Genomic DNA, 15,178 nt, shown 5'->3' with positions numbered 1-15,178 from the left:
ATATATATATATATATATATATATATATATATGACATGGGCTTCTTTGTTGCTGCTTACCAAATCCACTTGCAAGGCTTGGATCGGCCTAGGGCTATAGTAGAAGACACTTGCCCGAGGTGCCATGCAGTGAGACTGAACCCGGAACCACATGTTTAAGAAGCAAAAATTTGAACCACTCAGCGAAGCCAAGCCTTTGCTGAGCTGTTTTTAAACATCTGGATACATATAAAGATGTGTTGTTGTCATCTGGCCTCTCTTCAGCCTTATACGAACTGATCTATGGCAATCCGGCCATGACTATCCTGTCTTTTATTAGGGCAGTAAGCTGCAGATTACGTTATCCAATGTGTCCCATGCTGAAGATAGTTGTGATTTGAGGGAAATTTGACTGCTATTTTTAGCAGATCCTGTGAATAGTGAGCTCTGAAGAATAAAAACAATTTACGCTATTTCTTATCACAGCGATCTATGTCATTATTAGTCCAATATTTCAAGAGACTAACTTTGTTTATTCTTAGATACAGCAATTAAAGACAAGCAACGGGCTCGATTCTCAGAGAATCCACGTCTAGCTGACGTGACTGATTAAAACTTAAACCGAACGCTAAACTTTATTGAGGTCAAGGGGAACAAGCAGCCGAAGTCAGAAACGAGAACAACCGAAACCGTTTCATTCAATCATTTATTTTTAGATGCCTTTTCAGAGAAGAAAATTAAAGTATGTAAATCTATGAAGACCCATTCATTCAACTAAAGTACAAAATCGTTGGAAATATTTTTGCAAGAGGGTGGGTGGGGATGATCGGGTGCCTGTGGGTGTAAGTTCCTGGAGAGGTGAGTTACTGGCGTTCATTTTTTTCAATTAATAGTTTCTATCAATCTTTCTAAGTGTGAACGTTAACATTTCATAGTATTGAAAGTTAGTTATTGTTTAGGATCAAGGAGACTTATAATTAAATGACATTCAAGCTAGACTGTCTTGTCTTTACATAGCTTATCTAATGGTGAGGTGTCATTTGAATGAAATTTGGCTGCTATTTCTAGTAGGTCGGACGACTACGGAAAGGCTTTCATCTTTGGCTTGTCAACTTTATGGGAATCAACGAGTATTTAATGAATAGAATTCGTGCATAATCAATAAAATCCAATTAAAGGTACAGCTCGTTTATGGGGCCAGAAATGGGTGTGTCAGCTGTCTGCGTAAAAGGAAAAGAAAATAGCGCTGGCAATCGTAAGAGGTTATCTAAGAAAAAAGGGGAGGATTGAGAGATAACGGAATGGAGCTAAAGAAATAAAAATTGGAATGTCAAATCCCCTAAAAACAAGCTGTCAACGAATGTCTTTGGATTCCACCTGAGTGATTTGTTGGAACGAATCAGGATGTTTACATAACCGTTTGATCATTTACGTTACCCAACGCGAAATATGCGGGACATAGTCTGAAAGCCACCTGAACAGTATGTTGCTTCGATCCGCTTTGGAATGGTAAGGATTTTAAAATCCTGTAAACCTGGCGTGATTTACGTGAGGGGGAGGGACTGGTGACAGGATTTCCCGAAGGGCTATATCATGAAAAGTCTGGCAGCCTATCGGAGTCTACTGAATCCAGAGTTGCAATCGGTTTAATAACGAAATGACAACTATGGGTAAACACGGTGTAGTGTCCTAGGTAAGGGCATTCGCGAAATATAACAGGATACTTGTTTCAGAACAAGCATATATGTGAGAGAAGTAAAACAAACAATCTATTCTATAAGTCTATACAGTAATCCGATGAAGAAAAACGAAACAACTACATAAGACTATGCGATATAAAAATTATTTAGAAAAGTACAAGGGCAAAGGTCATTATATGATATTAACAGGCACACACCTTGAAATATATATAAACATAAGGGCAAATAAATACAGGTGATTCATTATAATACAGAGTGACATTCCTCAAAAAAACAAGTTAAAATAAATAATAAAACTCTTAGAAACATTTGACATTTCAAGAAATGGTAAAAAAAAAGTTTCTTCTCAACAAGAATTTGATAGAAATGGAAGATTTTCTCTGTCTTAAAACTAATTTAGTAACAATCATATTTTATAGAAATGAAATATGAATGTTGTCTGCTTGTTTGGGTTTCTTTTTCTGATCTAGAGACATTATTCTTACCTTAACAGCATAATCAATGACTCGCTTCACTCCAACCAAAACACGAAGAGAAGACATCTTTTCACGTCATCCACCAAACTGACTCTTTCGATCTTCTCTTTATAAGAGTTCACGTTTCACAAACAAAGCCACAACTTCCGGTCTTCTGGCTCCACGTGTTTTGGTTCCAGGGACTTTTAAAACAAAATAATATGACTCAAAGTTGGATGTTTTTTAGGAATCTACATCGACCGATTAATACTTTATTTTATCGATCTCGCAAGGGTAAAAAACAAAGTTGACAGTGACTGGATTTAAACTTAGAACGCAGAGATGCGATTAAATACCCGATGAATGGATATGTTAGGTGAATAAAATTGACGCAACTCTGTAACTACCTTAGACTGGAATCCTTAGACTGTATGAAGAGAGAACATGTATAAAAGAATATGGATGATTCGATTACTTCAAAACAGTTGAATCGAGGGAAACTAGTGATGGTCTCCGCAGGCAATTAGTAAGTATAACTAATGCAAAAGTAGAACAGATTGGTTTGAGAAAGAGAAAAAAAAAAATCAGACATTTCGGGCAGAACCATTTCCAAACGAACGGTTTACCCGGAATATTAAACTTTTCACCTCATTAAAAGAAACTTTTGAAAAGTATTTTATTTGGAAGGACTATCACATTTTTATGTTAGAAATTTCTGTACTCAAACATGAAGATGTTTAATACTTAATACCTATTTAAAGGCCTCAGTTTTATAATCTGCCGAGATTTGACTTCGCTTAACTTAGATGTATGACATGGAGCTGATCTCTTTAATCTACTCACTTTTTCTCTTCCTCTTCTTCCTTCACATCTTTTTAATCGTTATTTTCATCATCACTATCATCGATTCTGCAACAGTCATTCTCTACACTCAGCATTCATATTCGCCAAACTGTCCTTTCTATTTCTTACAGTGTGTGTGTGCATCAGCGGATCTGTAGCGCTTACACCCCATTCTTTTTCGTAGAATAAGGGTGTATGAACTTACTAAAACATACAAACACACACATTCATTCACTGACACACATGACAGACTTCTTTTCAATTTCCATTTACTTAATACACTGACAAGGCTTTTGTTGGTCCTGGGCTAGAGTAGAAAACACTTGCTCACGGATAATGTTAGCAGTTCCATAGGTGAAGTTTCAATGAGATTCTCTGGGAAAGATACTATATGTGTGTGTGTAATATATATGTGTGTATATATATATATATATATATATATATATATATATATATATATATATATATATATAGCTACTAGAATAAGAGTAGGGTGGGCAAAGTTCAGAGATCTTTGTTGTTAACAAAAGGCCTCCCTTTCAGAGTGATAGGTAGGTTGTATGATGCGTGTGTGCTACACGGCAGTGAAAAAAGGGCTGTGACTGCAGAGAACATGTGAAAGCTTGAAAGAATTGAAGTCAGTATGCTCTGCTGGATGTGCAATGTCAATCAGTCATCATCATCATCGTTTAACTGGCATAGGTTGGATGGTTTGACTGAGGTCTGGAAAGCCATTGGTTGCACCAGACTCCAGTCTGATCTGGCAATGTTTCTACAGCTGGATGCCCTTCCCAACGCCAACCACTCTGAGAGTGTAGTAGGTGATTTTTACGTGCCACCGACACGGGAGCCGGTCAGGTGGGCATAGCATCGATCATGTTCGGATGGTACTTTTTACGTGCCACCAGCACTGGAGCCAGTCAGGGGGAACTGACCTCGACCACATTCGGATGGTGCTTTTTATGTGCCACCGGCATGGATATCAATCAGACTGACCTGGCATTGACCACGTTTGGATGGTGCTTTTTATGTGCCACCAGCGCAGGAGCCAGTCAGAAGGCACTGGCATCAACCACGTTTAGATGGGCACTGGTCAAACAGCCAGCATGGAAACGTGCTAAATGATGATGATGATATAATATATATATATATACATTATTTACATTTGACGGATATTTGTCCTCATCTTGTTTGTTGTTAACACAACGTTTCGGCTGATGTACCCTCCAGCCTGCGTCAGGTGTCTTGGGGAAATTTCGAACCTGGGTTCTCATTCCTAACGATGTTACTATTATTATATTATTATTATTATTACTATTATTAATCAAGTCGCTGCCGTGAATCGAACTCGGAACCTTGGGGTTAGTAGCCCGCGCTCTTAACCACTACGCCATATGCCCGTGGGCAATTACGGGGTGAATTTATGCCCTGTTCTGAAGTAACCCTAATCCCACCACACTATTGTGATCACCATTCCTGAGAAGTGTTGATGTAGAGGCTGCCACGTGCGCGTGTGTGTGCGTGTGTGTGTGTGTGTGTGTGTGTGTGTGTGTGCGTACTTTTACTTATGTCTAAGTGTTGGTCATTTAGTAGGTTACTAAGAAAAAAGGATGGTCAAGAGATTGTAGAGAGAGGTGGGAGAAAGAACATATCAAGGAGTGGAGGTTTACAGTCGAGAACAAAAACACTTGAGATAATATTGAAAGATGTTTGTTGTTCTAGAAATAGCAGCCAAACCCTTATCAAGTGGAATCCAACTGTCTCAAGAACAGGGACTTATTAAAGTAACCTTAATTGGTCATATTTGGAATATCCTTCAATCACTAACGTAGCTGGGTGGAGGGGGACGGGCGGTAGGGGTGGTCCACACTTTTCATTCTGTTGTAGGCCATTGCTGTAAGCAATATGTGCTTTTGGTGGGGTCTGGAGGTGGTAAACGGGAGGGCCACCCCGGGTGGCACACACTCTAGCTACGCTTGTGCCTTCAATCATAAATCTGTTGTTCTATGAGGTCTAGGTTGAAATGGGGGGATGAACCTGTTTAACACTGCTTGTTAATTTCTGTTAAAGGATACAGTATGAACCCTTTGACAACCTGTTGTTTAACTCCAGGTCAACTTTGATCAAGCAGATTTATGGTCAAAGTAATTCCATCCGTAGCCATTCCGTTTTTTCTCTTTAATATGAACCCAGCAGCACATTGGGCAACATAAAGTGTGATTCAAATAGGAGCCTCTGGAAGTCGTGTCTCCACGACCTTCACAGGTGTAGTGGATAGATAGATGGGTGAGTGTGATTTGAGGAAGATTTGGCTGCTATTTCTAGCAGATCGACAAAGAAGACTGTTTAAATTTTCGAGAGGCCCTTACTAAGTTCGTGGAAAGGAAGAAACGAAAGTTATGGTTTTCATGTTTTTCTCAAAGGTATTAAACATCGTTAAAAAGTCAAATAGTTACAATATATGTGTGTGTGTGGAGAGAGAGAGAGAGAGAGAGTCTGACGAATCAAGCGATGACCAGCGTTGGTAAATCAAGCAAAAAAAAAAGAAAACAAGACCGTGTTCTGTAAAAATCTAATATTTCAACAGACAGCTCTTGGAAGAAATGAAAGAGTGTTGTTCTTGTTTCGGGCCAGGTCAGTTCTGATTGAGTAGACCCTTATGATCAAAGATATTCTAGCCGTCTTTTTTTCCTTTCTCTTTCTTTTTTTCTTTCTCTTTGTTTTTTTGCAATGATAGTGTATTCAGAAGTAAGTTATGCTTTACGCCAGTCCTTCAACACACGAACTCACATAAAGAATCTTGCAAACCAAATCCAAAAACGAAATACGATGGAATGCTGTAGATGAAGTTATTTTTGGGAGTGGGGCAAATACAAAGTGAAATAGTTCTAGAAAACTAAGAATTGGAACTTGGTTCGCTCGTTACTCGCCAACTTCATCGACGAACCAACGAGGGTAAGCCCCTACATAGTCGCTCGAACTGCTAGAAATAGCAGTCAAATATCCTTCAAATCACTCCCTACCATCGTAACAAAAACGCAAAAAAACGACATAAAGATGTGATTGTTATGGTTTGACTTCCTTAGATCATAAGTCTGTTTGTGAGAGGCCTGGCCTGAGTCTTAACAAAAACACTTGATATCTAATAAAATAAACACTATTTTCAGTGACCTTTAATGGTAATGTCCTGTTCAGTGAAAGTGAGAGCGATAGAGAAAAAGAGACAATGTGTATATGTAAGAAAGAAAGAGGAATAAAGAGAGAAAGAAAGAGGAATAAAGAGAGAAAGAAAGAAAGAAGGAGGAGGGGGAGTGTTACTTTTTCGAAACGCGATTTCGTAAACTGTTGAGTTTCTCAAAGGTAAAGGACAGTTATTTTGTCTCCGTTCAACCTTCACCCTGTTAATCTTCTCCCCACACACAAACCCTATTATTTTTCACGTTTTGTTCTTATTTTATTTATTTACCTTGAAGAAATAGTTCTAGGAAATAGTTTTCTTTTGACAACTTTGAATTTGTTTTGCTAGAATTTCGATTCACGCCGCCTCTTAATCTCACAGTTGTTATGAGAAGAAAGAAGTCCTCTTAATTTACAAAGGACTATAAGCACAATCTCTGGATGTTTTATATTTGACTTGCTCTTTCTTTTCTCAAACCTGTTGATGTTTGTTTTATGTCCCCCAAATTACTTTTCTTCTCTGCATCGTTGAGGCGAAAAATATTGTTGGGGGACATCAATAAACATCAATTGCTTTAGAGAAAGAAAAAGAAGTGAAATATAGTCAAGCAATAACCGGCGAGTTTGTTTATTATTAATTACGATTCTTCCCAAATATAACAATATTTATCTATTTATTCGCTATTCTGAGAATCGACGTTGATCAACCGTTTACTGTTCCGGCAATCGGAGTCGTTGGCTCGTTTTCGATTTCCATTCTTCATTTGACGATTTTTTATTTCACTTGCGCCTATTATTTTGCTGATCAACACGTGAACAATACAGAATGCCATATAATTAAAATCTGTGGCCGTTATACCCCTTGTTTGCTAAAAGGACTGGACATGATGCAACCTAACGGGGGAAGATGTTGACGAACCGGATCTCTGAATTCATTTGGAATCATTTTCTATATGTTTTGTTGTTGTTTTTTTTTTGTAAAAGGAACCACTTGTTACGTTTATTTATATATGTATGTATATGTGGCCACAGCATGCCTCTCGGTTTAACATCAACAACTAGTCGTTGCGTGTCCTTAGCGGAGTTCCATTACTGTTGCAGTCATTCGAAATAGTCACCCACCACCTTTGCTTTCCTTAAATTAAGCCCTGCAGGTATTCAGGCTGGTTATCAATTGCATCAACCTCGCCACCCGGAGTAAGCCTTCAGAAATCAGAGACATTTATTAATAAATATTTCCCAGCACGAGTTTCGTTGGTGTTGTTTAGCTACCACCCCGTCAATTCAGCCCCGAGTGAGCAGAACTACGATCAAAGACATTGTCTACCCTGTGTCTACCCTCTCTGTTATTCAGACTACACAACACACTTTGTACTCTAAGACCGTAAAGTATGAGAGCAGGGAAATTTGTCAGCTGTTTTATCGCAGATCGAGCGATCATAAATCTCTCTTGAGTTACATTTGCTTTCATTGTGCTTCCATACTTTGTGATACAAAAAGATGCTTCTCAGATTTTATTAACGACGAATATGGCAAATCTTGCGAATCTTGAAATATTTTCAAAAGGATAATGAAGTAAAAAGAGAAAAAAACGCTAACTGTCGGTTGAGTTTTAAACACCGAAGTTCTTTATAATTAATCAGTTGCTCGTTAGCTGATTACTAATTCAACCTTGAGTTCACAGGAATATTTCAAGATTTTGTGACTTCAAACATCGCAATTAGGGTTTCACTAAAAATGATGTGACACCTAAGAGCGACACCTAAGAACTAATTGACACAAAACATGTGTTGATCCATGTACACCTCAAGTTATTTAATTGATCTCTGGTGATTATTATTGTTATTATTTGAGATACATTTCTTTTTGAAGAACAATTGATTAAACACAAATAGGCATCCCTGCATCTCCCCCACTCCCTTCCTGCTTCTGAGTATGGCTTGGCAGCATGTCTTACAGTTTTGCTAAATGTTTTAGTTGTTTATGTTGAAGGGAGCTGACACAGACCCTGTCCTGGTCCCTTCAGCCTTGATCAGGCTCAGTACCAGGCACTCCCCTGAGTAGATTGAAACAACATGAAATGAAGTGTCTTGCTGAAGGGTGCAACATGCCACTTGTTCCAGGAATTGAAGCCAAGACCTGATGAGCATGAAATTGGCACCCTAACCACTTGGCCAGCTATGTCCACTTATTGAATGGATTAGGGTTTCTTCTTAGGGTCATATCTTGTTTCCCATTAGCCATTTGTGTTTAATGGAGGAGAATGAAGAAAGTTTGTATATTGTCATTTACAGATGCTGATTTGAATCACTTAGAAGTTTCCAGAAAGAAGCGAAAAAGAATTTGTGGAAGCATGCCATGGATCGGTTCCTACGTCTTTTCACGAGTAGCTTTCTACCCTTCACTATTCTACAACTACTGCATGTCCAAAGTAAGCAGTCGCAACTGGTATGATCGTATTGATGAGACTGTCATCCTGGGGGCCTTACCCCTGCGGCCCATCACCAAAACGGTGAGCTTCTTTTGCAGTTCAAAAACATTTATTTTCACTGTTATTAGTCCTGTTGTTCTTTAGCCCTGGGTCAACTCTTTTGTTATCAAGAATCTTTCAGATGTGACCATGTAAAAAGCACCGAGAATACTCTGTTGAGTGGTTATCGATAGGAAGAGCATCCGGCAGTAAGAAACCCTGCCAAACTCCTCCTGGATTTCTATTGCATCAGTTTGTTTTCTTATGAGGTCTGGTTGTACTCTTTTGTTGTATTATGTGTTTGTGTGTGTGTGTAATGGCAGTTGCATTCTTCTGTGTTGGGTATCCAGTCAGGTAAACTATCACAAGGAAACTGGTTCCAGAGGCATGGCACCATTGAACTTTGGAACTGAATAGCTTCTCATTATAACCTCTCAATTACCATATTTTTAATGAAATACTCTGTGTTGAAATTAATTTTGAAAATAACGACAAATTTAGGAAAGCAATTATTCCATTATTCCAAGGCTGTGGTAAAGGCCATTTCACCAAGGTTCCATGCAGTGAGATAACTGAATAGGAAACCAAACTGTCCCTTGCTCCACAGGCATGCTGGCCCCTATTTGTTTATCAAACTTGAGTTAAATTTTATTTGCAGCTTATTAATCAAGAAAATGTTCGTGGTATAATCTCGGCCAACCTGGACCATGAAATTAAACATTTCACACCGACAGAGGAGGTAAATATCCGTCTTGAGCTTCAAAATTTTGTTTTTATTTTAATTATTATGAAATAACTAATCACTTTTGGGTTGACTTTCATCTTCCTGGAAGAATGAGGAGTCGAAATAAAGTTCCAATCAAGTTATTGTGTTTAACCCTTTAGCATTTAAACCAGCTAGAATATTCTACCCCTTTTATGTTCAAATTGGCCAGATCCAGCCTCTCACACCTACCCTACAATATCATTCTAAAAATATACAATTACCTTATCAAAATCTTGTAAGCTACAAGATAATGCCTGATTAATTCAAAGCAATGAATAAATATGCATTTTATTTGACAGAAGAATCCAAATGTTAAAGGGTTTCTACAATCAATAATTGTCAATTTAGGCTTGATTTACTTTTGTGATTTTCTTTTCCTATTTTTTGTATAAACCACAGATTTTCCTCTCTTGTTATTGTCTTCTTGTATGTACCTGTTCTTATACTAATTAAAAGAAACAAATAATCAGAATCTAACTGAGGTTTTTGCCAAACAAAAGAAATACCTTGCAGTATTTTTTGCCAGTTCTTTATGTTCAGAATTCAAATTTCACTCAGGTCAACTTTGCCTTCATCTCTCTCAGCAAAACAAAATACCAATCAAGTACTGAGACCAATGTAATTGACTACCCACCCCTTCCCCTCAAAATTGCTGGCCTTGTGCCTATATTAGAAGACTGGCATAACTATTAGAGATTTGCAGTATTTGTTGCTGGTAGGTCACATCAATTCCTGGCTGCTATGCCTAGAGTACAGGTGTGTAGTGACCTCTCGTCAGATTTTCGTTTTCATGCAAGATGACCAAATGCACTGAGCAGAGACCCTAAACCCATCTCTCATCACCAGTGATGATGGTCATCATGAAGTCTGAGTCAGGGTTTGCTCCATCCGACATGTCCCGAGCAATTTCCATGCCAAGTTGCTTCTCCTTAGGGATGAATTTTGCCAACACTCTCCACATGCACAAATCCTCCATTCAAATGCAATGCATTGATCACTTTTTACTGATGCATGTTGTGCCACTCCTTAATTCAAGTTTTGTCCATGGTATCATCCTCAAAAGTCTGATGAATTTTCTGGATATACTACTACTGCTACTGCTACTACTACTACTACAATTTAAGTTTACTTTCCTCACCAAATTACTGTTTGCAGGAATGGCGACAAATGGGAGTAGAGTATCTTAGACTGAAAATTGTTGATTTTGTGGGAACTCCTTCTAATGAACAAATCTCAGAAGCTCTGGATTTTATTGATCGTTACAAGAAGAAGGGTAAATCTGTCTATGTCCACTGTAAAGCTGGTCGGACACGAAGTTCCACAATTGTTGCTTGTTATTTGATAAAGGTAAGTATTAGAAAATATTGGACCAAATTCTAAAATTCATTTTTCCTTTCATTTTTTTTGCTGGCTTCATTGAATATTCTGTCTGTTTGTCTTAAATATCACAACACACAGCAGTTCTATCACATACCACTGACATTATCATAAATTTGGGATCAGATGGTGTAGAGCAGAGTTGGTAGAGCACTAGATAACATTCTTTGTACTATTTATTTAGCTTGCAGCTATTTATATTATGTCTGTTTTTCCCTATTGGCAAGGGTTGGATGAATATGCATTGAGGTATTGTTTTTTATATACATATAAAATAACGAAGGTGGCTATACACAATATAAAACCAAAAAGGAAAAATTCAAGTGTCACTAATTGTGATTGAGGGTGCAGGGTAGCACTTACATTGCTAGAAATAAAAGTCAAAGACCCTTAGAGCCACAAAAAAGCACGTCTGTGCACTGACAGGGGGGATAACCACCCCACAGTGAGTGAGGTCACCATACTAGTCTAGTTTCACTTAAAATTAAATCTCATCAGTGGTGACTACTCTATTGCTGGATGTTTGGGTGTGTGTGTGCATGGTGGTGGTGGGAACATAAATAAGCATGGACTGTTTTGAAAAAGAAAAAGAAATGTAGTGTAAACAAGCAGCCACCAGTGAGTCTGTTTATAAGCTTTAGTTGATCACTTCTCCCAAACATAACATAAATAAATATAAAAAGTTAAAACATATGTATCTTTGTTTCATTTCAGGCAAATGGGTGGGACGATGTGACAGCCTGGCACCATATTGTCTCTTGCCGTGCTCATGCTCGAATCTTTAACGTACAAAGGGAGTTCCTCCACCAATTCTACCTGAGCAACAAAAACCTTGATGATCCTGCATAGTGCCAGGAAGTTATTTGCATTGAACACAACTTGTTTCAGTAATTTACAAATTTCGCAATAAACAACAACCAAGGCTTTGAAATTATTTGATTTTTATGTTTTTCTTTTTTCTTTCAGTCACAGGACTGGGTTAATCTTAGGGGATGGCACTGGCTTGAAGTGATTCCAGTTGATTAGTTGTTTAGATATCTTTCTTGGTGAAGCAGAATTCTATTGCAAAACTGGTGTCCTTGTTTGTACCCAGAAATGCAGACTATCTCTTCTTTGGAGCGAATGTATTTGTTGTTGAGAGAGTGGGATTGGCCCAATGCAAGGCTTTTCACATTTCATAAAGCTTCAGGAACAGGCATCACAGTTATATGTTCCATCATATGGCTGGCCATAATTGAAAAAAAAGTTAAAACATTCAATGAAAAATTCCATCATGGAATGAAGGTATTCTCTGAGCAGTAGATGCAAGATGTGCCCATTGTTGCCGCAGCTTTAATTGTGCAAAATAATGTAGGTCTTAGCAGGACTGAAAAGTCACATCTGGGCTACTTTAAGAAGACAAATGATGGCATTGCACAAAATTTAGTTGCAGCCATCAGAGAGTTACAGTTTAGTTGAGTCTCACTTGGTCGCAATTCTGAATGTTGTCAAGAAATGTCTGATATATATATATATATATATATACACATATAATAAATTTGACATGGGAGATTCTTTCTTGTCTTGGGATTCACGGTCAAACAGCTGGGTGGAATTGTGCAAAAATTTACACAGTTCTCTAGAATGATCTGGTAGTGTTGCTGGGCTTTGTATTTTTTCATAGCTCCCATGGTTACCGAGATAATCTACTATAATAATACCCTTGTGTTTGTGAATGAGAAAGGAAGGGGTGATAGATGAATAAGGAAGGACGGGGTGTTTTGTATCATCTGCATAACTTGTGATCATGGCTCTCTGTGTATTCCCTTTTGTGAGAGCAGTTGAGTTTATTTCAGATATTCTCATTTTAAAAAATCATCTCCGGCTAATCGTTGAGAGGACGAAGTCGAGTAAATAACCATTTTCTCCAAAGCGAAGCTAGAAATCAGTTGTAAATAACAGATAAAGCTGACGATGGGTGACAAGGGTGAGTGAAGAATCTAACATATTGGGGTGTATTTAGTTATGTCCCTTTACTTTCTTTTACGAACGGAAACTCAACATTTACCGTTATTTTGTACATTAACCACGAGAAATTGTCATTTGTTAGCGACGAATGAAGCCTGAAAAGAGCCGAGGGAATCTCGATGTGATCCCTTAATTTGCTAGATATAACATAAATTCCACTCAAACCATGTTCTGCCAGTTTAAATAAAAATACATTGGGCAGTTTGGTCCCTGGTAAAAAAAATAAGGTGGTTACAATTGGAACGTCTTTAATCATAGGTCTTCTCTATATGACAAACATGGGTCTAAATAACAATAATAACATATTTAAGGGAGCCTCTATATGGTCGTTTGCCATGCGAGCTATAGCAGTCAATCTCCCGAACACACACTATCATAATAAAGGGCATAAGGAAGAATAATTCTGATGCACTTGACTCTTGAAAATAAGACGATGTAGTCATAGCTGCTGGAATGGCTATGGTCATGGAACTACTTAGGCAATAAAAATGATTAATACATTGTCTACATATAGAAAAAAGAGAGAACTAGGGTTGTCGTGTTTGGAAAACTTGATTTTATAAGCCAACTCGATCAAGGCTGACTTGAGCTAAAAAACAATGTATCCGAAAGGACAGGCAATCTAAAAAACAAAACAAAAAAAAAACCCTTCCCATTTTAGTAATATATAAACGACATGAAAATTCCATTTTGTATTTCATAATATAGAGGCGGCGATCGCTTTATATTGCGATCGTAAACTCAAAAGAATAAAAATTGAAACAAAGGAATAAAATAATATACGTATGAAAGAGTTCTTCGTCAACACTACCATCCTTGTTAATGCATTGCATACAGTTATATATTTTATATAATTATGTATTTTATAATTAAGAAAATTAATTGTACACATTTTGGATAATTTGATTGTTGAAGTATTAGTGTGTGTGTTTTATTTTTCCCCAACAGAAAATTTAAAGCTATTCATGTTACAATTGTGTAGTCTCGAGTTCGTAATATGGGATAACAAATATGCCGTACAATATGAGTTTTGACTTCAAATTCCGCAGTTTTTCTCTCCGGGTCCAATGAAATAACTAATATACGTGTACTCGGGTCGATCGATTCGCTCCCATTATTCAGATTTACTTTTGCAAATCTTCAGGGTTTGTGCTAATGTCACAATTCATTTACCAATATTACGAAGGTTCCATTCATCTCCAATCCATACCTGTGTCGGGGTTATAATTATTTAATATATGGTCACTCCTGACCACGGAGACCTATGATAAGAGACTTGCTAATAAGACTGCCCTGTATATCAAGGAATACATCGTCCAATGTATCCTTGTTTACTGAAGACTGTTGAGTGTGTATTAACCGAAATTCTGCCGATCGTTCTCGTAGGTCGAACTCCCGAGTTGGTTCAATCGAGTGTAATGTTCGTTTATGCAATTCTTTCGATTCCGGCAGTTACTATACAACTTTGCCACCTAGTACGACACTTCATCTATTTCACTGTTATTATTTTACACACACACACACACACACACATATATACATAAGCACCATTATTTTTTTAACTCCCCCACCTTCCTACATTCGAATCAATTGAATAACCACCGCAACCATCCAGTCTTATCTCTTTCTTTCTTTCGTTCTTTCACCGCCTCTTCCTTGCCATCTCCTCCCGCCACCACTCCTTTCTCCTATCATCCCATACTACTCCCCCTTTCTCATATAAGAACGTTCACACTCTTAGATACACGCCACACATACATATTACTCAGCGCAGCATGACAGGCAAAGGGGGCCTCCCCACGGCTGGTCGTTCGGATTTTGATCGATCGTTTTTCCCTTGACTGACAGGCGGCGTGTCTGTCATTGATCCACTGCTCGGGGAAGAAGGTGGGATTATTTAACACACATGTGTACGTACAAATATACTAAAATATACAGGCGCGCACCGTTCACTAACACACAGGTACACGTCCACATATAAATGCACGCATGCACACACAATTCTCACATGCTTATATCTAAATACACATATACACGCATTTGTACATAAATAGAAACACATAATTATATATAAACGTGTGCTCACACACTCGCAAACAATTCCGCTACCCGGTTTCTGTGCTCGTTTACTTCACTGGTATAGACTTAGGGCTGAAATAAATGACACCAACAATTAGTTAAGTAACAACTTATATGCAGTGAGTAAAAGAAAACAATGCTATTTATGAAAATTGATCCCAAAATGAAGAAAATGAATGTTTATAATGATTTAATTAAAGCATGGGAAGGGAGATAACTCCTAAATACTAAAGTTAATATTAGATGTAGGTACATAATTTGTATGTATACATACATATGCTCATATATCATTTGTATATATATATATATATATATATACATATATA

At 37.7% G+C, this 15,178-nt stretch overlaps 2 protein-coding genes across 4 annotated transcripts in view; one reads left to right on the top strand and one right to left on the bottom strand.

The window, feature by feature from the left end:
- LOC106867603 (electron transfer flavoprotein subunit beta) overlaps nucleotides 1-2,313 on the bottom strand; it is a 6,605-nt gene extending 4,292 nt beyond the window's left edge. The window contains exon 1 of the mRNA XM_014912519.2: nucleotides 2,164-2,313. Within this exon, the coding sequence (XP_014768005.1) occupies nucleotides 2,164-2,220 (57 nt within the window). The 5' untranslated portion in view covers nucleotides 2,221-2,313. The remainder of the gene's footprint in view (nucleotides 1-2,163) is intronic.
- An 88-nt stretch (nucleotides 2,314-2,401) lies between these two features.
- Nucleotides 2,402-11,700, top strand: LOC106867604 (phosphatidylglycerophosphatase and protein-tyrosine phosphatase 1). 3 transcript variants are annotated; one of them, XM_014912522.2, is made up of 5 exons: nucleotides 2,402-2,659; nucleotides 8,448-8,665; nucleotides 9,282-9,362; nucleotides 10,545-10,736; nucleotides 11,481-11,700. In XM_014912522.2, the coding sequence occupies exons 2-5, from the start codon at nucleotides 8,507-8,509 to the stop codon at nucleotides 11,613-11,615; spliced, it is 567 nt and encodes a 188-aa protein (XP_014768008.1). In that variant the 5' UTR covers nucleotides 2,402-2,659; nucleotides 8,448-8,506; the 3' UTR covers nucleotides 11,616-11,700. The 3 variants fall into 3 exon arrangements, with proteins under 3 accessions (XP_014768008.1, XP_014768006.1, XP_014768007.1); XM_014912520.2 differs by lacking the exon at nucleotides 2,402-2,659 and adding an exon at nucleotides 5,511-5,610; XM_014912521.2 differs by lacking the exon at nucleotides 2,402-2,659 and adding an exon at nucleotides 6,222-6,336.
- Nucleotides 11,701-15,178: the final 3,478 nt, after the last annotated feature.

This window comes from Octopus bimaculoides, chromosome 20 (genome assembly GCF_001194135.2).
Source record: "Octopus bimaculoides isolate UCB-OBI-ISO-001 chromosome 20, ASM119413v2, whole genome shotgun sequence".
Taxonomy (NCBI): Eukaryota; Metazoa; Mollusca; class Cephalopoda; order Octopoda; family Octopodidae; genus Octopus; species Octopus bimaculoides.
Note: the sequence above shows the minus strand (reverse complement) of the source record. Positions and strands in the feature narration are given on the sequence as shown.